Here is a 23,185-nt window from a genome sequence, read left to right as displayed (position 1 = left end):
TGTGAGTACTCAGCCACTGCCCTGGCCCCCTCTCTCATTGCCACCACTTCTGTGTGTCATGACACAATGACTGTACTGCGAGTGTTGGTATGTACTGAGGCACTTGCAGTGATTTGTTCAGAGAAGAAAGTAGAAATCAGTAAATTATAGCACACAGCTAAATTTTGCATCTTACACAGTTACCACCTGTTTTTTGGATGTGTCTTGACCTGGGATGATTTGAACTTTAAATTTTTGTGAATCTAATTAGTATGAATTTCTTATATTTGTTTTAACCTCTTTTGTCCTCAAAGTTGTGATGAGAAGTTTCTTAAGTGTATCTTTGAGAGTTTTCAATTAATCTGCAGGGATTTGCAGCTTGCACAATGTGTTTGGCAACCAATGAGTCTCCCAGCCTTTCATGGCATTTTCTTCCATTTCCTTTTTGCGTCATGATCCATTCTATTTTCTTTCATTTTTCCCATAAGCAACATTTCTGCGCCCTCTAATGAAAGTATGTTTCTACTCCTTTCTGCACAGATGTGAGTGCTTTTAAGGGCTCTGTAACCCCCTATGCCTCCAAATCATGTCTGCAAGGTTTCTGAAATTGTTGGTGCACTAAATCTTTTTATCTTGGTGGGAGGTGTTTTTTTTTTAAGACCAGGCACAGATGCGGAATCTGCATCTAGGCCTTGTAAGAAAAATGACAAACACCATACAGTCTGATGATCCTGGTATTGTCTATCAATTTAAATGTAGGTACTAGGTAAGCGCATACACAGTTGTAATTACACAATTAGCACTTGTGTTGCCCAAACCAATAGGATGCTGTGTGGCATGCCAGATTGTGGAACGAAAGGAATGAACTTTTTCTGCCTTCTCTTTCTCATCTCTTTACATTCTCTTTTCTGACCTTTTATTCTTTTTCAGTCCATGACTTCTGTTTTTTGTAAGTGTTAGTTGCTTAACTGGTTAACTCAATGTACGACTCTGAGATGTATTAAGTTATGTATGGTAATAAACAGTTATAATGATTGATGAATGAGAATTGATCTGTTGTACCCTGAAAGTTGTTAATTGACTTCCAGCTGTTATTCCCCAGAGGGCAGCGAAGTTTTTTTGCTATAATGTGGTGTAAGACACTGTTTTACTGAGGCTATTTGTGAGCAGGCAAGAGGTCCTGTGATTCATGTGGCTGAAGGTAATTATGTGCAGGCAACAGTTCGCGTGTCAGTTGTTTTAAGTGATGTTACTTCTGTTGTACAGATAATGTTTTGTTTTGGAAGCTGAGTAGGATACAATGAATGCTAATTAAGTTGCTAATTGTATGAGACAAGATGATTCAGTGATGTTAAATGGTCTACTTTATGTTGCTGCCCCAGAGGTCGCCTCAGAACAGTTAATCATGATTCATTTTACCATGCAGCAAGTTTCCAGTTGAGACAGCGTTTTTGGATTCATTTAAATTGCAGGCTACGTTATCAGTGAACACTTAAGCAGAGACCGCACAGTGCAAACACGTGAATTGGTGCTGCTGTTGCCTTGCAATGAACCAGCCATGCTCCACATGCAACCATTTTTCTCCCTCTTCTTCGCCAGCTCTGCCATAATTAAGTCTAGTTCTCATATTTTTAAATGCTTTATAAGTCATTTACTGCATTGGTTTTCAGTGACAATGTACTGAGAGTATTATATGGAGTATAAATTATTAAGTTGTTGTAAGTAACAGTCAATATTTTGCGTGATAAGGACGACCCAGGTGCATGCCTATTTGTATTATATGGAAAGTTCAGGTAGTTTGAAGATTTTGAGGTATTTAAAGTACCCTTTCCCAACTACTGTATAGGTCTTCGTCTTGTGATGAATTAAGCTATTTGCATTATCCAGCTTTGTTGTAGAATTTCAGAGTTGTACTGTATTTCACTTACAGATCTCTTTTACTGACAAAGTTTTTGTGTTGTCTTTCAAAAGAATGCATTAAGTTTACCTAACTAAAGTTTTTCAATCATGCTACTTTTTACAAGCCTACGCCTATGAATGTTTTGTTTCTTTGTCAAACCTAGAATGTGGAGACCCTCTTTGCGGTGTCTATACTGTCTGTCTTTTATTGTTCAATAGATTGTTATACTTTGAAACTTCATCTGACTTTTGCAACTAATGTTCCACAGCTTTTCAGATGAGCTAAGTCCACTTTCGGGTCTTTCAAGGCGCCACTCACAGTGGTAAAAAATAATAAGAGCTTTCTTAGTTCTCATGTCTGCCGAACTGACTGTTTCCCTTCAGTTCTCTTTACAAAACTTTCCCGACCTGTCTTCAGTGAAATTAACATTAACTTTTTTCTTACCTGCATGTTTATACTGCCTATTAATCCTGCAGTATTTTATCACACGCTCCGACACTTACATATCAGATTTTCGTCACCTTGAGGCGACTCTGTTGTAGTTTTTATGCAGACAACAAATCCTTAAAATGACTGGCCAGCATTTTCTGAATTTTGTGTTTGCTGAAATTCAACACAGAGATGCACTCTTTCACCCTATTTCAGTTTTAAATTTAAAACAAGTACTGTACCAATGGTCTGAACTAACCCTTGTTAACCCTTTTTTGTCATACACAAGTTAAGATCCTTTCATGTACAAATTTGGTGTCGCTCTGTACTTGGTGTTTAAACTGCTGTGAGACAGCATTGTCTTAATAAGTTTTTCCACATACTTAGTGTTATACTGCCGGTACACACCACCAGCCACGCTTCAAAAAATTTTGTTTACGATCATTTTAGTAAGCATACATGCGCTGTGCTGAGTGCTGAAAGTGTCACCTCACCCTCACTCTTCTAACCCTTCCCCCACCCCTCCACCTATCTCACTCTCTCCCCTCATGCAAAACGTGAATTATGCCGCAGATAATTCCCCCCCCCCCCTCTCCCCCTCTTCCCTGCCATCACCCTACTAGATGGTTCAAATGGCTGTAAGCACTATGGTACTTAACATCTGAGGTCATCGGTCCCCTAGACTTAGAACTACTTGAACCTAACTAATCTAAGGAAATCACACATATCCATGACCAAGGCAGGATTCAAACTTGAGACCGTAGCAGCAGTGCAGTTCCGGACTGAAGCACCAAGAACCGCTTGGCCACAGCGGCTGGCACCCTACTGGAGAGAAGCACCACTGAAGTTTGGCTACATCACACACACATATCTCTCCTTCCCATCAGTCGCAAGTTTGTTTACAAACAGTGCATGCACTTGTCACGCAGAAAGACATTGTAGCTGTGAATCTTTTCATATTTAATGAACTGATTATAAACTCATGGTATTCTTTCCTTTCTTTTATGTGAAGTTTTATGAATAGGACAAGGATATTGTTAGGTGTTTTGTCACTGTAGATACATTTAATTATCCTTTCTGGAGTTTTGCCTGTATTTTTCCGTGCCTATAACTTTGTTTTACGGGCTTATTTTATAACATGTGACAGTCCCCTGCTGGGTGTATACGTGGACAAGGAAAACAAATTCCCAGATTTTTCCTGGATTTCCCGGTTAAAAATACACTTTCTCCCGGGTGAAAATACACTTTTTCTGTGTTAAGTCACAGTGTACTCTTCCTCGGCACTGTAAAACTCATCAATCCTTTGAATGTTTATGGTTTTATATACCGACGTAGAATTTTCCAGCACTTCAGTAAACGAAACTCAGGGGGAAATACAAGTTTTGAAAGACCTTTGATGTGCAGCAACATGTACACTGCATACTTTCGTATTACAAAGATATAAATCTGAATTCCAACAAACACCGAATGTCACTTTCTGAAGTGTGATGCCCTTTTGTAAGCCAGTCATAGCTCATGTCACACGATCTCAGCTGATGACAGCATAAGACACATGTTGCAGTCAGTCAATAACAAGATCACTCTTAAGTGGCCCAAACATACAAATAAGGCTAGTTATTGGTTTAAATTAATATACATAGCATTCACATAAGAAGATTAATAAGCTGGAAGAGAAGTTAAGCTTCCACATATAATGTTGATCTTTTTTGTGCATGTTACACTTTAAGATACATCACACAAATGTGGCAGTAAATTTTTAACAGCGACGTAAATGTTTTCTGGGCTGAAAATTCTTCTAAATGGTCCCCTCTAAGAGTTGATTTTTAAATGAGAGTCAAACGCTTTGTGATTTAAGAAATTCATCAAACATTCTCACACATAGTTCATCTTGTGTAATCGGAAATTTACTTTGAATGCAATGTTTTTCAAACCACCAGTCGCAAACATTTTCCCATGGCCTGTTAGAAATAGGTTCGTTTCAGCAGTTGCCAGAAAGCGCCAGATAACAGGCATCACCGCGCTTGCCCAGCTACGGTATACTTCAAGAGCATCGGAACTTTGTGAGCCATACTAAAATGCATAATTCGACTTAAAGTGCACATTCATATGTCCAGATTTGGATGCAAATTTTCTTGGAGTGCCAGTACTGTATTATCTCATGTTTGGCTCTTTATTATGGCATAATGCCATATGTGCACTTGAAATGCAGCGAACAGCTGAAACCAGCCAACAGTGTGAAATTAAACACTTTGTTTCAAATAAATTGACTGCATCAGCGGAAAATATTTAATAAAAGCCAAATCTCTTTAGGAAATCGACAAAAATAACTTCATTGTTCTGCAAGGTGATTAATGCTTGACTGTCAGAAAGGTGGAAATAAAATCTGGAACTAATAACATATTTGCCTTCCGTAATTATGCGAAAGTATTTTAATTCATTTGCTAGCTCCTGGCCACAAACATCCATTTTGTTTCCATTTAATGTGAGAGCAAGAAACAAGGAGGAAACAACAAAACCACTGAACGTAAACACAAGTCACGTGGAGATGACCCACCTCCCCACCACAACTCAGACTGCTCTGTGCATCAGCCCTGGGTCTACGATATTTTGGAACCGGGACAATACTAGATAGTGGCACCCAGCCACACCTCTGTAACCAGAAGCAACTGCACATACCCAAGCCAAGAGCCCACCCGCAACTACTCAAACAAATCTAATTTAAACAGTTGTTACGTCATGCTCATCGGAGGCAATTTGTTGTTTTGAAACATTGCATAGTCTTTCTAAAGCCTTTGACACACTCTGCTGTTGGCACACTCGTCTGAGCACTGTGTTTTGTTGTTGTATATGGCACATTTCCTTTGCAACTTAAGTTTCATTTCTGTTTTCTTTTTTTCTCTTGTCCATGTTTTGTTGCTGCAGAATTATTCTGCAGTACAGTAATATCTTTTGTTAGAGTATCGGTTCTTACCAAGCAAAATGACAAAAACTACAACAACGAAAAATTCCCGGAATTCTAAGCAATTCCCGGATTTTTCCCGGTTTTCTCCCAGATGAAAAAAATTCTCTGGTTATTCCCGGATCTCCCAGTTGTCCCAGGTCTTATACACCCTGCCCTGATAATCTGAAAACAGTAAACACTAAGATCAGTAAAGAAGATAGTTTTTCTTGATCTTTGTCATTTTAAGGGAAAAAATAAGATTGTAACTGATTCTCATTTTCAATTTACAATCAAACAAATGCTGTTCTGGTCTTGTCCTTCAGCTTTTCTAGCTGTAATTTTAGTTATAGAGAACAGTTTAAATAATTATGAAAAATCCGCCTCGATTGCACAAACTACCTGGTGTTTACCTAGGTTTCAGCGTGGGTAACCACGCCTTCTTCAGAACAAATATAAAACAGCGTGCCTAAATAGACATAGTCAAAGGCTAAAATCAACACCTACAGTGGCAAGACCCCATAAATTTTTTTACAAATACACGGTACATATGTACCATGCTGTAGGTGTTGATTTTAGCCTTTGACTATGTCTATTTAGGCAAGCTGTTTTATATTTGTCCTGAAGAGGCATGGTTACCCACGCTGAAACCTAGATAAACACCAGGTAGTTTGTGCAATCGAGGCGAATTTTTGATAATCATTTCGACAATTACGATTGCTGATGCACTGCAATGCTGAAAGTTCTTAGAGAGCAGTTTGGTAATAATTTTTGTACTGTAACAGGTTTGTAAGACAATGTGGTTGAGTGACACTATTGAGAAAAACATTAAACCTGTGTGTTATCATGAGCCTATATCTTGTACTTTCTTGGTGTGTTTTTATATTTTAGCGTCATAGATAATGGGAATTAGTAATTTTGGTTTAAAAACTTTTATTTAAAAGGCCCGAGTCAAATATTTACGAGTTTTCTCCCAAAGCAACTTCTGCTGTGCCTACATGAGACAAGTTGCCAGCCTTTCAAAGCCAAGGTAGTTCTGTCCAGTTGAAGCTGCTGACAAGAGACACCTCGAGTCCTCTGCTGAAACTGCTAGCGAATTCACGTCATCATTTTTAGCCAGTAGCATGTGTGGGACACAGGTCATGTGTCAGGTCATGTGTGTGGATGCTGGGGGATTGTGCAATGCAGAAACCAGTTGCTTCTCTCTCTCTTGGTGATCCAGACCTCGAGCAGGACAGACGTCTTTCTTGGCAGGCAAAGCCTCTGGCTCTGCATTCCATGATCAGCCCTGACATCAATTAACATCAACGCTTCTCCTTCCATTGCTCATTTCAATTAGTTCTTCAACCTCTTAGACTGGCCTAAACCTGGTAACTTCCGATCCTAAGCGTGCCCTTTATGTACCATACACTGAAGTATATTCTCTTTATTTTAGCTAATTTCCTGTTCTGTCATTTAACGGCAGCCCTGGATGCCCACTTACAAGTCCCGACCCTTCAACCTTCTGTAAATTGTAGTAATCAGAATCCAACAACCTTTTTCCCCACTTACCCTGCCCATGTATATTTAAGTACACTTTAGATAACCCACTACAAAATCACAAAACATTGTTTTCATAATTCTCCTATATTCAGATAAGTTATCAACTAACAACAACTGATAATTAACAAAGCTTTTTCAGACAACATGTTCATACATGATGTTTCATTGCTTCACCAAAACCAGAAGTTCATACCTAACTCCAGGCAGCCTGGCATAGTGTCTATGTAACAACATTCTTTCTTTTTCTTAGTGTTTGACCATTGTCATCAGGCCCATTTCCTCTATGTAGTCATCACTTTCTGCAATGTGCCTGCATTTTTCTTTCTCATATCTGCAAATAAATTCCAACAGTTCCGGGCACAGTAGATGCTCTTTACTCTACTGCTAATTAAAGCCACATTTGTCGCAAGCACATCTTTCCTTAGTCTAGTAAAAGGAAAGTGAGATGTTTTGCTATGCTTCATGGCAACATGTACCACTAAACTGGGAATGTCCATCAGATTCCTGCATGTCACAACACCTGTGCCATAATTCAAGGTGGTGTGCAGCTGTTTCAGTGGCATATTCCCCGAGGCACTGAGCTTTCTAGAGGTTACTAAATTGTTGGGAAGTAGGACTTCCAACCAACAGTATCCCATTAGGCAGTCACTTAACTGATTTCAAAGTGACAGTAATGCTGTCTAAGCCTTTTTGAATACAGAAAGGCAAAACTTTTTGAAGCTGCTGTCTTCCTTTTTACTATTAAATCACTTTTTGATGCCCAGCACGCATTCCATTACTAGACCCAAAACTTTTGGAGTTAGGTTCTGAAGCTGGAGGACTGGTTACAAAAACCCTCTCGTTTGACTGGGTTTCAGTACCTGCCAGCAGCCCACCTTTCCGCTGGGAGGAGAAGAAGGCAATTTTGAGGGTTCTGTCTTGGTCCCACAAGCAGCTATGGAAATAAAAGTCCACCTAGACTGAGCCCTTCTTGTGTAGGTACACCTTATAGAACTGTGTTGCAGTAGGTTCCCCACAGGTAGCCCGCTAGTTACTGTTCCACCTCAACAGCGACACATCTCATTGTCATGCAGTACATCTTGAGACTGACAGGATTTATAGAGGTTTTTACTCCCTCGCAATCCTGGTGGTCGCGCTCAGATCCTGTTCCTCATGGCCCATGACGTTCCATCCCCATGCAGCACTGTGGTAGATAAAGTGTGCCGCACCTGAGGGAGGGGCAGGAGGTGGAGGGATGACAGGGCAGGTGTGATAGAGGATGCTTTGCTACCTGTAGAAGTGTGATGAGACAGAGCTACTAGGTGCAGTTTTGTCGGGGGGGGGGGGGGGGGGGGAGGGGGGGGAGAGGAGAGGAGAAGGGGAGAACAGTAATAGGAGCATTACTGGGATACAAGGCACGTGTAGTGCTGGAGTGGGAGCGGGGAAGGAGTAGGTTGGTGGAGAACATGGACTAGCAACACTTGAGGCCAGGGGAGTTACGAGAACGAAGGATATTTTGTAGCGAAAGTTTCCATCTACACAATTATAAAGCTGGTGTTGGTGGGAAGAATCCAGAAGACACAAGCTTGAAGTAAAGCACATTGTGTTGAGGCAGCATGGTCAGCAACTGGGTGGTGCAGCTATTTCTTGGATACAGTTTGGCCCCTGCCCTCAAACTCAGCTAGTTCCTGTCCTCTACCTGCCTATTTTCTTCCCTGCTCCCATTTCAGCACTACACACAACTTCTATCCCACAAACATTCCTATTAGCCTCCCCCCCCCCCCCCCCCCCGCTCTATTTATGCTCCCCCCCCATCTCCTTCAGCACAGCCTCCCAACACTGCTGCACCCAGCACCCCACCCTGTCTCCTCCCAACCCTGCCCTGTTATTCCTGCCCCTGTCTGTCCCATGGTGCTTCCTTAACCCCATAACCCACTCCAGCAAACTGCTGCTCACATCAGATGCAATAACGGTTTGGCTCCAACACCCGAGACAGTGGCTGTGTGGGTGAGTTGTGCTTGTGTGAATGTGTGTTTTCTGTTTTGGATGAAAGCTTAATATTTTAGCTGCCATTTTCGCAAATCCTGTCTGTAAAGCCTTGTCTATGTGGTGAATAACATTAGGTCCTCCCTATCTTGCTATAAATAATCCTACAGTTGTTTTTACACTATATGTTGTTTTTATTGCTTTACCCTTTACCTTTGTAATACAAGACTGGTATATATAAATAGCTTTGCAGTAATGGGTAATTGTGTATATGTATAATAAAACTTCACACAAAAATTAATAAAACCAAATACAGGGACAAAAAAGAGAACACTTATGGAGCAACAAGAAGTATATAATATGAGAATAAAATGCAAGAGAGGTGAAAATGATGTTATGGAAGGAAAAGGAGAAAGGAAATGAAAACTGATTAACATAAATTAACAAGTACATGGTGGGAGACAAGAAATGTATTTAAGAAGCAATTATGTATACAGGCACTGGAACGCTGATGTTGGAAAGTGGAAACAAAATTATCCTTTGGAGCTGAAAAATAAATATCTTGGTCCTTCCTATAAGATTGCACAGCAGACTGGCCAACATTAATTTCTTTGTTCATTCTAACACACTGTATCATGTAAAACTCATGGTGATGAAGAGCCTTCAGGGCCTTGGAATAAATTAGGTTATACATTAATAGGCAGAAGAAGCCATTTAGAAGCTGCTTCTGTAAGCATTTTGACATTTTATTACAACTAGTCCCAATACGTTACAGGGATTAATTCTGGATTATTTTTAGTAAGGTTTTTTACCCCCTTACTCTTCAAACCATTGTGAAATGCACAGTGGAAGGTACTTTCCGTAGTACCACTCATTTGGGTTTCTTTGCATTTCATTCACATATGGGGTGTGAGAAGAGTGACTGCTTAAATGCTTCTGTGCACAACGGCATTAAAGTCCAACTAAAATTACTCTATAGCTGCCATAAGTCACTTGCTGCAACAGTGTTGTCACATCAGTAGCTGGCTACTGTTTGGTTACAGGTGACACAAAAACATGGTGGGTCACTTCACAAATTCTTTTAATGTGTAACACAGAACAGTGTTGTAAGTGGCTGTCATGAGGTATGGTGGAAATGCAAGATGCTCTGTCAACTGTTGATTTTAGGTGACCAATAACTTAAACTGCAGCAATGGCTTGTTTTGTGGCCCTGAATTTAAACTCATGTCCTCACAAAGAAACCATAACCTCATGATGAGCAAATATATCCGAGAACTCGGTGGTCAACAACTTGTGGCAGAACTAAATCACGGTCGCTTTGTTCATGGGAATTAAAGCTAACCTTTATGGGCAAACTCAAGACAGCAAAAACCAAGTTTCAGTGCTAAAAGCAAACTGCAATTTCTCACATTCATGTGCTACCTGAAACTTTTCTCATACTAGCTACACAAGCTGCCATGTTACGAACCAATGAACAGTCCTTGTTGTCACTTGGTTGTAAATCATACACGTAACAGGTTCACTCCAAATGAAAAAAGAAAGACATGAAAAAAGATGTGACACAGTATTAGAAATTAAAAAAAAATCATCAAACTCTTTTGGTTACATTTAGAAACAAACAAAATTTCACTGCTTCCAATGAGCTTTGAACCTTCTACATGACAGCCAATCTCTGTGATTATGATAACTGTATATGCAACACTGAATAGTGTCTTGTGCAGAAGAATCCAGTAGTGTTCAGTGAGTATTGTGTATGAAATGAGTATTTCATTAGAATCGTTTGTGTGTATTGTTTTTGGTGTGGTTACCATGTGTGATAAAATACAAAATAAAAGTGCTAGACACACAATTCAGGATCCAAATACAAGAAGAAAGAATGCCAGATATGGAATTTGAAGTGAGCTGACCAATAGTTGTGGGAGTTCTCTGATTGGAGGAAACCAGCTCCAACACATGAAGTATCAACAACCAAGTAATATTAATCGGACTATAGTCTAATGCCTGTGGGAGCAATGCATAGGGGGCAGTAGTATATTCCTGGATTCCCCGTTTACTGTGATTCTTGCAACTTTGCAGGTATGCTTTTGTGCACCAGACGGTATCTGTCTTCTAGGACCAGCCAGACTGGGTTCTTCATCACTCGCCCGACACTATCCCGTGCATCTAACAAACCTGGCACTGTCTGTGCTGCTCTTCTTTATACATGTTCAATACATCCTCTTAGTTCTAGCTGGTGTGTGTCCCACATACTTGAGCAGTATTACAGATCAATTACATGAGAGGCTTATAAGTGATTTCCTTTGCTGACTGACTGCTGTTTTCCAGTCTCCTACAAATGAACTATAGTCTCCACTTATGGCATCTATAACTGAGCCCATGAGATCACTCCATTTCATATTTCTACAAATTAACTTATTCCAAGAAACACTGATATTGTAATCATAGCACTCTACATATATGTGTACAGTGAAGTGCACAGTTATACATTTCTAAACGTTTAAAGCAAGTTGCCAGTCTTTGCACAACTGTGAAATCTTATCATGATCTGATGGAAAATTTGAGCAGCTTCTTTTTATAATTCTTGATTTTAGATAACTGCATAATCCACATAAAGTCTGAGGTTCCACTTAATATTATCTGCCAGGTCATTCATACACAACATGCTACGAATCACGGACCTTTCCGTGGTGGGATGGTTTGTGTGCCTCAATTATGCAGATAGCCACAATGTAGATGTGACCACAATATAGGGATATATGCAGAGAGGCCAGACTAATCTATGGTTTCTGAACAGGCAGCAACCTTTCTTGTAGACCAGATAATTCATAACCTTCACACACAGTATGCTCCACAATGCACTGTACAGTAGCCTGTTGAGTAGATATGAATGTTTCAATTGGGCACTGGGATTGATTCTGGTTAGTATGCATAATCCACATTCAGATTTAACTAAGGATCCTCATAATCCCCCAACCTCCTCCCTCCCTCATCTCAGCTCTTATTGGAGTAACATTTTGCAGCCTACACTGAAATTCCTGAAACACATGTACAAGCCTTATAATTATGAACATGATGTAAGTGAAAAATGATAATGAAATGAAATACAAATTAGTAAAACATTTTGGAGCTTGCTTTCATTTATTTGTGAGTTAGATGAGTAATATCTGTATCTGACTATTATTTAACATCTGAAAACAGGTACGGATATGAAAATAGTATTTTTGTGAGAAGAGAACTGGTTCTCCAAGCTAAAAATGTTATACTGTACCTGAGACTTGTTGGAAATATATCAACAACAAAGGCCAAACTTGTTATGTGGCAGACTCCAACGAGGGAAACATAAATGGATATGAATGCTAAAGCTGCTCCAGATGTATATGACCAGTAAATGGCCAGTGAACAGCTAGCAGCAACAGCATATCCTGTCACTGAAAGATAATATGTAAAGAGTTTTACATTAATGTTAATTGAATGTACAGAACTCCACATTTTACAATATGTATAATTGTTCCAATACATTTTTCTTATAATTTCAGTTACTGCAGCATACAAATATCAATTATTTACTGCAATTATAATTCTATATAAAAATAGAGAGAAATAAAGTTCAGACTTTTTAAACGGTTCAAATCAAAGTTTTGCATGTCCTCATGACTGGCATATTATGTTCTAGCTTTTTCAAGTTTTTTTCTTGAATTGGAAAATACATTCCCAATATTCTTTTCATTAGAGGAAAACCTATGTAACGGAGGTAAAATTAAATCTGTTCTCAGTGCAGTGAGACACAAAACATTGAAGATATTCCTTGGTGATCACCCATAGTCAATAACACCATCTGACAACCATATCTAAAAAATTATAGCACATAGGTACCTGGATGAGAGTACAATAGTACTGTGCACAGTCAGTTTGTAATCACAGTATGACCCAGACAGTATACCACTGACTTCACAAAATCAATATGGGTCTGGGCATCCATTATTAACAACAGTGCAAATCCCTAGCACCGTGGTGTGTAAAGAGGGTGGTCAGGATGCATCTAGAATGTAAATTAAATAAACAGTGGTTACCTAAAACATCGATACTGGCAACAGTACAGGCCTGAAATCCGAGATGGTCCCACATATTTTCTATTAGGGAGAGATCTGCCATCAGAGTACTTCAACATCACACAGATGCCATATAGAGCCATGTGCCATGTGATGCATCTAGAATGTAACTTAAATCAACAGTGTTAGGTTATCTTCACTAGTGAGTGCAGGGTTTGTCTGATGCCTGATAACTGCCAGAGAAGAGTGTGGAGGTGACTACATTCCATTTCAGACAAGCTGTCCTATAGGTTTAGAAGAGTGAAGAGTCAGTCATATTTTGGACCAGTTGATGAATGTACGTCAGACAAAGTTTATCAATATTAAGGGTAATTTGAGGGCTGTGTAATATCAGGATAAGATCCTCCAGCCTGTAGTCCAGCACTAAGTCGACATTTTGACACTGGATTTGTATTTCAAGATGATTATATAGGAGCGTGCAGTGCCCATCTTTTGAACACTGACGTACAAGATGCAGGGCAGTACATGCCCGTTTATCAGTATGACACTGCACGCTCTCTGGCCTGCGTGTAGGCAGTAATTCAGTTGGGAATGGTGTCACAAAGCTACTGCATCCTCTTTTGATGCAAGCTGGTCCACAGCTCTTGTAACTGGTTACCGAAAACATCGATACTGGCAACAGTACAGGCCTGAAATCCGAGATGGTCCCACATATTTTCTATTAGGGAGAGATCTGCCATCAGAGTACTTCAACATCACACAAATGCCATATAGAGCCATGTGCCATGTGACGATGAGCATTATCCTGTTGGAAAATGGTACCATGATACTTTCATATGAGAGGAAGCATGTGAGGACACAGGATACCTGTGATCTACTGCTATGCCATCAGATCTCGTTCAATTACAACCTTCTGCAACCAGATATCGCACGCATGTGGCTCCCCACAATGTGATACAAGGAGTAACATTACTCTGCCTCTCGAAAAAGCTGGAATAATGGGACATCTCCTGAAGTGACCTCCGTACCTGGGGATCATGTTCATTCAGGGTAGAGTAGAACCATGATTTATCACTGAACCCAATGCGACATCATTCATCAACAGTCAATGCTTCCCAGTCAAAATACCACTCCAAATGCAGCCGTACGTATTGCGGTGCTGATGGCGGCCTATGCACGGGATGGTATTTCCCTCGTCCCTTCTAGTCTCTGATATGTGGTGGGGGAGTACACAGAGTACTGGAGGGAGTCCACCACTTGTGCTCAGATGGCAGGTGCAGATGTGAAGGGGTTATGATGTCCTTGGTGCACACTGCACAATAGGGTCATCCTCCTTTATGGTGGTCAAACGTGGTCAACTGGAATCTCGGCAACGGAAACGCCTACCCCCTTCACTCCCATGCAGTCCAACACTGGGCCACAGACATCCAAATGTCCCTGATACCTGTATATTGCGCGATTCAACCAGCTGGCCAAAATTGGAGAGTCACATCCCAGCACATACCCCACACAGACCAAATCTCAACTATAACCACAGACAAATGCCACATATCACCAACCCCAATTCAGTTCTAAACCTCTCATCCAGATCCCTCTCTCCTCCAGAAACATCTGTTCTATCAAAAGGCTTAACCTTTAGCCCCACACCTAAATTCAACCACACTGCCCTGGTTAAAGATCTCCTCTCATTCACCCGGAACCTCAACTGGAAATATCACTTCACTACCCAAACACAGCCCCCAAATACTAGACCCAGTGTTTAACCTTGTCTAGAACAGTTCCGACCGCCTTCTCAAAGGGATCCTCCTCCCCTCCCCCAAAACCATCCCTTGCAGACATTTCAGGAATTCCTCACATCCAGTGTTGCCTCCCAGTCCTTCTTGAAGAACATCCCGACAACCCCCAACATCGCCCCAGCTGAATCCCGTGCCATTAAGCAGCTGAAAACAGACCGCTCTATTGTAATCCTTCCGGCGGATAAAGGCTCCACAACTGTGGTACTTGACCATGTGGAGTATGTGGCAGAAGGACTGTGTCAACTCTCCGACACCTCAACCTACAAAGCTGTTACCCAGGATCCCATTCCCTCCATCCAGACTGAGCTGCAGAAAATCCTAAAAATCCAAGGTCCCTCACAAGGCCTCACAACGGCTTCCATAGACTTACTCACTCCACCTGAGCCACGCACCCCTACCTTCTACCTATTACCCAAAATCCACAAAGAGAACCATCCTGGCCGCCCCATTGTAGCAGGCTTCAAAGCCCCAACAGAACGTATCTCAGCTCTGGTAGACCAACACCTCCAACCTATCACCCGCAGACTCCCATCCTACATCAAGGACACAAACCACTTCCTAGAATGCCTGAAATCCATTCCCACTCCTCTCCCACCTGAAACCTTTCTTGTCACCATAGATGCTACATCCCTTTACACAAACATCCCACACACCCATGGTCTCTCTGCCCTTGAGCACTACCTCTCCCAACGCCCACCCGAAGATCTTCCAAAAACCTCGTTCCTTATCACACTTACCAACTTCATCCTCACCCATAATTACTTCACTTTTGAAGGCCAGACCTACAAACAAATCTGGGGAACTGCCATGGGAACCAGGATGGCTCCGTCCTATGCCAGCCTCTTCATGGACCGCATGGATGAGGCTTTCCTGAAGACCCAACAGCTGCTTCCCCTGGCCTGGAATAGGTTTATAGGTGACATCTTTGTGGTCTCGACTCATGGTGAAGAAACACTCCTTAATTTCCTCCATAACCTCAACTCCTTTTCGAATCTGAATTTCACCTGGTCCTTCTCCAAAACCCAAGCCACCTTCCTGGATGTTGACCTTCATCTTGTTGAAGCTCACATCCACACCTCTGTCCATATCAAACCCACCAACAAACAACAGTACCTTCACTTTGATAGCTGCCATCCATTCCACATCAAACGCTCCCTTCCCTACAGCCTAGGTATTCGTGGCAAACGTATCTGCTCCAGTGACGAATCCCTCAACAATTACACCAATAACCTGACCAGTGCTTTCCTCTCCCGCGACTATCTTGCAGACCTTGTCCACAAACAGATCTGCCGAGCAATACATTCCTCCCCGTCCAACAACAATATTCCTACCCTCAGACCACACAGAAGCATCCCCCTTGTCACCCAATATTATCCTGGCCTCGAATACATCAATAAATTACTCCGCCAGGGATATGACTTTCTCAAGTCAACCCCTGAAATGAGATCATCCCTTGACAAAATTCTCCCCACACCACCCAGAGTTGCCTTTCGTCGTCCCCCTAACCTCCATAACATCCTTGTTAAACCCTACAATATTCCCAGACTAAATTCTCTACCCAGTGGTTCCTACCCCTGTAACCGACCCCGCTGCAAAACCTGCCCCATGCATCCCCCCACAACCACCTACTCCAGCCCCGCTACTGGTAAAACATACACAATTCAAGGCAGGGCCACGTGTGAAACTACACATGTCATTTATCAGCTGACATGCCTGCACTGCACAGCCTTTTACATTGGTATGACAACAACTAAACTGGCTGAGCGCATGAACGGACACAGACGAACTGTCCGCCTAGGAGATGTCCAATACCCAGTAGCGGAGCATGCCCTCCAGCATAATTCTAGGGACCTAGGAACCTGCTACACCGTATGTGCCATTTGGTTTCTCCCACCCAACACCAGTCCCTCTGAACTGCGGAGATGGGAACTTGCACTCCAGTACATCCTTTCATCCCGCCATCCCCCTGGACTGAACCTACGTTACACAACCTCACTCCCATTTACTTTTCAGTCTTCTCCTCTTTCCCTTTCCTCTTTAGCCATTCATGCATCTTTTCATCCTACATCTTTATACTATACACCTCTTTACTTCTGTATGCATCCTGTTTGGTTTGAAGCTGGCACAGTACCTACAGTACAATATCTTTGGCTTCCCTCTGACAACCACGCCTCCATCCTTGCTACCCTCCCTGTTTTCCTTTCCCTGTTGCTTCGTAACCTGGGTTGTGAGTAACTAAATCCACTTTCCCTTCTTCCCTTTCTTTCCCCTCTCTCCTCCCTGATGAAGGAACATTTATTCCAAAAGCTAGGAACTTAAATTTTTGGTTGTTTTTTGTGTTTCTATCGGCTGTACTGAGCTGAGGTAAGTACTGGCCAGCCCCTCTATCTCTTTGTTAGTAATTGTTTCACATCTTTATATGAGATTTTCCATTAATTAGTTAGTGTACAAACTTACTGTGACATCCGACCATGTCTTTTGAGAGATTCATATTTTTTGTCATGCAGTGTGTTTGGAATGGTCTTTGGTATCAAGTTACAAAAGGGCCACTGCCTGCAAATGGTATAGGCTTGAGCTGCAATGCCCCAGCCATCTTGTGGAAGGCATGTAAGGTGTGTGTGTGTGTGTGTGTGTGTGTGTGTGTGTGTGGGCGCACGCGCGCGATTGATTGTGTGTGCATGTTGCAATCCACAGACTGCAAGAACACAGTATGGAACGACCCAGCAGATTCCGTTTGTACAGATAAGCATTTTTGAAAAGATTGGTTTAACTGTGGTTATCTCAGAGCAAAGTATTATATTTTTAGTTTTGTAAGGCTAATTACTTCATACCCTACACCCTCTGGATCAAGTTCACACCCATTTTCAGATATGTAATGAGTCTAAAACTGTTTTGAGCAGTCTGTAATTTACCACATAGCCAATTTTAAACAAGTGTCTCTCACCATATAGGGGACATGCTGAGACACAGATAGGTACAACAAAAAGACTGTCACAAAGCTTTTGGCCTGTAAGGCCTTTGTCAAAAATACACACACACACACACACACACACACACACACACACACACACACACACACACACAGTGGCTACAATTGCCTGATGCTGCAGTCGTGTGTGTGTGTGTGTGTGTGTGTGTGTGTGTGTCATCAATTTTTGATGAAGGCCTTACAGGCTGAAACCTTTATTTGTGAAATTCTTTTTTTTGTGCCTTTCTGCGACTCAGCATCTCTGCTATGTGATGAGTGACAACCTCATTTTCGTAATATTGTTACATTCCATCATGGACTTTCCATTGTTTGATTTAAATAAGCATCTTTTTCTTAATAATCTCCACACTAGGACGCCAAGGTCGATGTATAAAGCTATTCACAGAGGTTTCACCCCTATCTGAAATAGATAGTGAAAGACAGGCACCTTTTGCAACAAACTCTGTATTAATGAGAAAACTGCTATTTATAAATTTAAATTTATGACTGCCCAGAAAGCAACAAACATTTTGTAATAAAAAATTAACAATATGGAAAAACCAAATTTTACTATACACACATTAAAGGTACACTCTTAAGCTATTTTTTTTACATAATCACGATTCAAATTGAGGCCCTTATACCTTCAGTACTGTCTCTGTAGAAATCTGCTGTCTGTGATAGGCTTTTGGGAGCCCACTTTGCCCAAAATTTGTAGTAAACAAGCTTCTCTGTCACAATTTTATGTACCAAACTCCGTGAAATTTGGAGAAACTGTTGCAAAAGTTCTGTAATCATCAAACGACAATTTTCACGAATTTTGTCATTGATGTTCATCAACAGTTTGTCTGTTACAAGTCTTGCCTATCACTGTGATATGGCCATTTTTAATATCAATGCAGCACTGCCTCACTCGGTTTTCACTCGTTATTCATTTTCCATACACATCACAAAGATCGCAAAAAATTTCAATTGGTTTGCACTTTTTTGCCAACAAAAACCAAATTACGGAATGCAACTCACAAGTGGTGGAGTTTACTATTGCAGCGCCTATTTTAATACATCACAGAAAACAAAGTAACAAAGGTGCAGACCACACACTACCAATGCTGGATCCGTACTGAGTGTAGGAACATTATGACACCAAGGCAGCACCTATAGCCCCACCCACCACTGTCCTGGACCAAAATATCTGTTATTTTCTGAATAGCCCTCATACAACCGGTTTACATCCTAGTTGTGAACAGGAATATTTCAATACTTGGGCTTACAATTTTATTTGCTTTTATTGTTTGTTTACTCAAGAATGAAGCATAAAATACACTACTTAAAGAGTTCAAACATAAATCTCCTTTGAAACTAATTTTATTTTGAGAGATAAAGTAGACTTACACATTATAGCTTTCTTTCCGACAAGGTTTACGAGAAAACCAGCAAAAATGTAGAACAATCCAGATATTGCAGCAATGGTCATGTTGTTCACATACACAGTGCTGTTAATCATAGCCTGTAAAATATGAGACAATTAGAGGAGTCTTTATTATTAAAAAAAAAAAAGCATGAGGCAGTTGTTCAAAACTCTCACTTAGAATTGTGCCTAAGCCTTACACAGATCAAGTAACACATACTGTAACTAAATAGGAACTGAATGGTGCAGGATGCAAAAATCGAACATGTTTGCATTTTGTGGGACTTGTACATGCTCTTAGATTATGGGGACATTTACTTCGAAGTTGCTGAATCAGAGACACATCCCTAGTGAGAACATTCAGTCAATATGATGGAAAGCTGGTGTTCACCATTGCACTGATTAATAAGTTATGACTGTAGGCTTGCAAATTCCTTTCATTAGTATGCTGGATGTGTTACATTATAACATACTTTCATGCCCGTGGACTGCTCATAACACCATTCTGACTCCATTCATGAGTGATATGGTGGTGCACCGTATTGCTGAGTGTATGACGAAGCAAAATGGGATCTCTTTACTTCCTCTCTTGTTTTGCCATCTGCCTCGTTACATCCTTTTTTTTCATTTTTGACTAATTACAATTAAAATACATGAGTATAATCTGTATTTTCATAAAACAGAAAGGTACGTCCTCAGTCTTAAGAAATATAGTACCAGATCTAATTTTGTGTTTCGTTTTATGTATGTACTCAATTTCCTAATTTATTTTGACTATTCCTAGTTAATATCTTTTGTTAAGGGTGAAATCAGTAATTGTTTAGTAACTTAAATTCTCTTGTTGATTTATGAACAAGTATAAATTCGGTACTAATTATAAACATCTGGATGACAACGACGATGATGATAATGTTTGTATTGTGGGTCCAGTGGCCGTACCAAGTCCCAATTTTTACACAGTCCAGCTTTTTTCCCAGTCCAATGTTGTCACTGTTGTGAATGAAGATGATGATGAAATGATGAGGACAACACAAACATCCAGTCCCCACGCAGATCAAATCCCTAACCCGGACGATAATCGAACCCGGGACCCTGTTATAAACATTTGGAAGAACCACCACTAGGATTCTTTAAATATTTGTGTGGCTCTATTCGAAAACAAGTTAGCAAAGCCAGCCCTTAATTAAATCCAAAATAATTACCGGGTTTGTCAAAAGCATTGTTTGCTAAACTATATCTGTTAATTTCATTATTTAAACAAATAATTTGGCCTAACCTTTGTGGTAGAGGAAACTGTTAGAAAGAAGGCATTTTTCAATGTATACAGTTAATTGAGTGAGTTATGTTTTAATTGTAATTTCTGTAAATTAAACATTGAACAATGTATAGTCTCAGTACTTATTCTTGTGAGGATATATAAAGGCCTGATTTTTGGTCTCGAGACAGTCAGTCCACAACTGATTTTCAGACAGGAAACCCGTATTGGTTGGGTCAACAAAAATGCATCAACTTAACCATGAAATAAGTGTTACACAAACAGGCCATATGTTAAAATAATGGCAGTGTCTGTTCAATAGTTCCACAAGTACTGTATTATTCTGCAAGAACTTTGTGGTTAGGTTTTTACTGCTCACAGATGTTCAACAGTAAACTACTGTAGCAGTATGCTGATGTTTGCCTACAAACTATTAAGAGGCTTATCAAAAGTTAACCAACTGTGAACTGGCTATATTAACTGTGTAATATTGCGCGGCTGTGAACAGTGAAAGTAAAGAATTGTGAAACATAACTGTGCAACAGTCGGCTACATCATTTACGGTAGTCAGTGTTTAACTTCCACCCCCACTTTTCAGCCAGTATACACAATACGATGACACCAAAGACTACCAACAAAGAAATAAAGCAGGTGAAAGACACAAGTGTACAGCCTCCATTGAGATATTTTATGGTGAGCACATAAGCTGCCAGCAGGTCTATGTATTTTCATCTATACGTAACAATGGTAAATATGCAAAGAAACTCACTTGATCTTACCTACATATATTCATCATATTAAATTCCCATCACCAGTCTGAAATGTAGTTGACTGGAAAGAAGAATTCATTGCCTCATAAACTTCTTAATACACACACAGCTTACAATTATCATGCATCAATATTAAGGATCTAGATACCCTGTTTGTGTGCTTTGAGCCTCTAATAGCAAGTTCCCTTTGTACATCTACATCTACATGCATACTCTACAAAGCAAAGTACACTGCATGGTGGTGGGGTCCATGTACCACTACTAGTCATTTCCTTTCTTGTTCCACTTGTAAACAGAGTGAGGCAAAAATTACCGTCTGTAAGCCTCTTTACAAGCCCTAATTTGTCTCATCTTATCTTTGTGGTCCTTACACAGAATATGCGTTGGTTGCAGTAGAATTGATCTACAGTTGGCCCCAAATGCCAGTTCTCTAAATTTCCGCAATCCTGCTTCATAAAGAGAATGTCATCTTCCCTCCAGTCATCGGTATTTGAGTTCAGGAAGATACTCCATAATACTATCATTCTGATTGAACCTACCTACAACAAATCGAGCAGCACATATCTGAATTTGATGCCTTCTTTTAATCTGACCTAGTGGGAATCCAAAAGAATTAAACAGTACTCAAGAATGGGTGGCACAAACATTCTATATGCATCTCCTTTGCAGATCAGATACACTTCCTTAAAATTCTGCCAATTATTCAGCATTGTGCATTTGCCTTCCATACTATCCGTCTGATGTGCTCATTCCATTTCATATCACTTTCCAACATTACTCCTAGGTATTTAATGTGACTGTGTCATGCTTCACACTAATAATGTCGTATTCAAACATTACACAATTGTTTTTCCTACTCACCCGCATTAACTTATATTTTTCTACATTTAGAGCAAGCTGCCATTCATCACACCAACTAGAAATTCTGTCTAAGTCATCTTGTATTCTCCTACAGTCACTCAAGGATGACACCTTTTGAACACCACAGCATCATCAGGAAACAGCCTGACAATACCTTTGTCTACGTTGAAAACTTGCCATCAGGACAATGTACTGGGACCTATTACTTAAAAAGTCTTCAAGCCAGTCGCATATCTGGGAACCTAATCCATATGCTCAGACCTTCATTAACAGCCTGTGATGTGGCAACATGACAAATGATTTCTGGAAATCTAGAAATATGGAATCTGCCTGCTGCCCTTCATCCACAGTTCAAACTGTTTCATATGAGAAATGGCAAGCCCAGTTTTGCATGAGGGATTTTTTCTAACTCTGTGTTGATTTGTAGATAGAAGCTTTTCTGCCTCAAGGAAATTTATTATAACCAGGAAACTGATTATACTCAAACTGAGAATGAGTTCAAGAATTCTGCAGCAAACCAATGTTAAGGACATTGGTATGTAATTATGCGAGTCCATTATTTTACCTACCATATATACAGGAATAACCTGCACTTTTTTCTAGTCACTTGGCACTTTGCGCTGGGGGAGATATTCGTGATAAATAGAAGCTAAGTTGGAGAGCAATGCTGCAGAGTACACTCTGTAAGACTAAGCTGGGATTCCAGCTGGACCTGGTGTCTCACTTGTTTTGCCTCTCTATTCCATGGTTGCCTGTTTCTATGTCTCCATGCAGGAGTCAGTGTGACAGTCAAATGACAGTACACTGGTATGGTCCTCCATGAATGATTTCATAAAAGTAAAATTTAAAACTCTACCTTTCCTTTTGCTTTCTTCTACTGTCACCCTTGACTGACTGACAAGTGACTGGATAAAAGCCTCTGATCCACTTTGTAGCTATGACCAAAATTTTCTAAAGCGCTCAGAAAAATCTTTCATAAAAGTATGACAATGGAAGTTTTTGAGTGCTTCAAGCATTGATCATATTATGGACACACGAATTTCTGCTAAATTTTGCCTGTTGGCATTTGCATGTTCTTTTCTGAACCAAGAGTGCAACACTCTCTGCTTCCTCAGAATTTTCCAAATTTGATTATTAAACTACAGAGAGTATTTTCCATCGTTAATCCATTTACTTGGTACATACATCTCCAGAGTACAATTTACAATCAGTTTAAACATTGTCTGTGATGCCTCTACATCTGTCATATTGGAACTAAATGATGTCCATCCATTGTCTAAGGGGGGTGCTAACAACTATTTATCTGAGATGCTAACAACTATTTA

The 23,185-nt window shown here is 40.4% G+C and overlaps 1 protein-coding gene across 2 annotated transcripts in view; it reads right to left on the bottom strand.

Moving 5' to 3' along the window:
* LOC126272231 (synaptic vesicle glycoprotein 2C-like) overlaps window positions 1-23,185 on the bottom strand; it is a 335,261-nt gene that overhangs the window by 9,306 nt on the left and 302,770 nt on the right. For both annotated transcript variants that reach the window (XM_049974932.1, XM_049974933.1), the window contains exons 9-10: window positions 18,959-19,073; window positions 12,022-12,181 (exon numbers count right to left, since the gene is read on the bottom strand). In XM_049974932.1, coding sequence (XP_049830889.1) covers window positions 12,022-12,181; window positions 18,959-19,073 — 275 coding nt within the window. The remainder of the gene's footprint in view (window positions 1-12,021; window positions 12,182-18,958; window positions 19,074-23,185) is intronic.

This window comes from Schistocerca gregaria, chromosome 5 (assembly GCF_023897955.1).
Source record: "Schistocerca gregaria isolate iqSchGreg1 chromosome 5, iqSchGreg1.2, whole genome shotgun sequence".
Classification (NCBI taxonomy): domain Eukaryota; kingdom Metazoa; phylum Arthropoda; class Insecta; order Orthoptera; family Acrididae; genus Schistocerca; species Schistocerca gregaria.
Note: the sequence above shows the minus strand (reverse complement) of the source record. Positions and strands in the feature narration are given on the sequence as shown.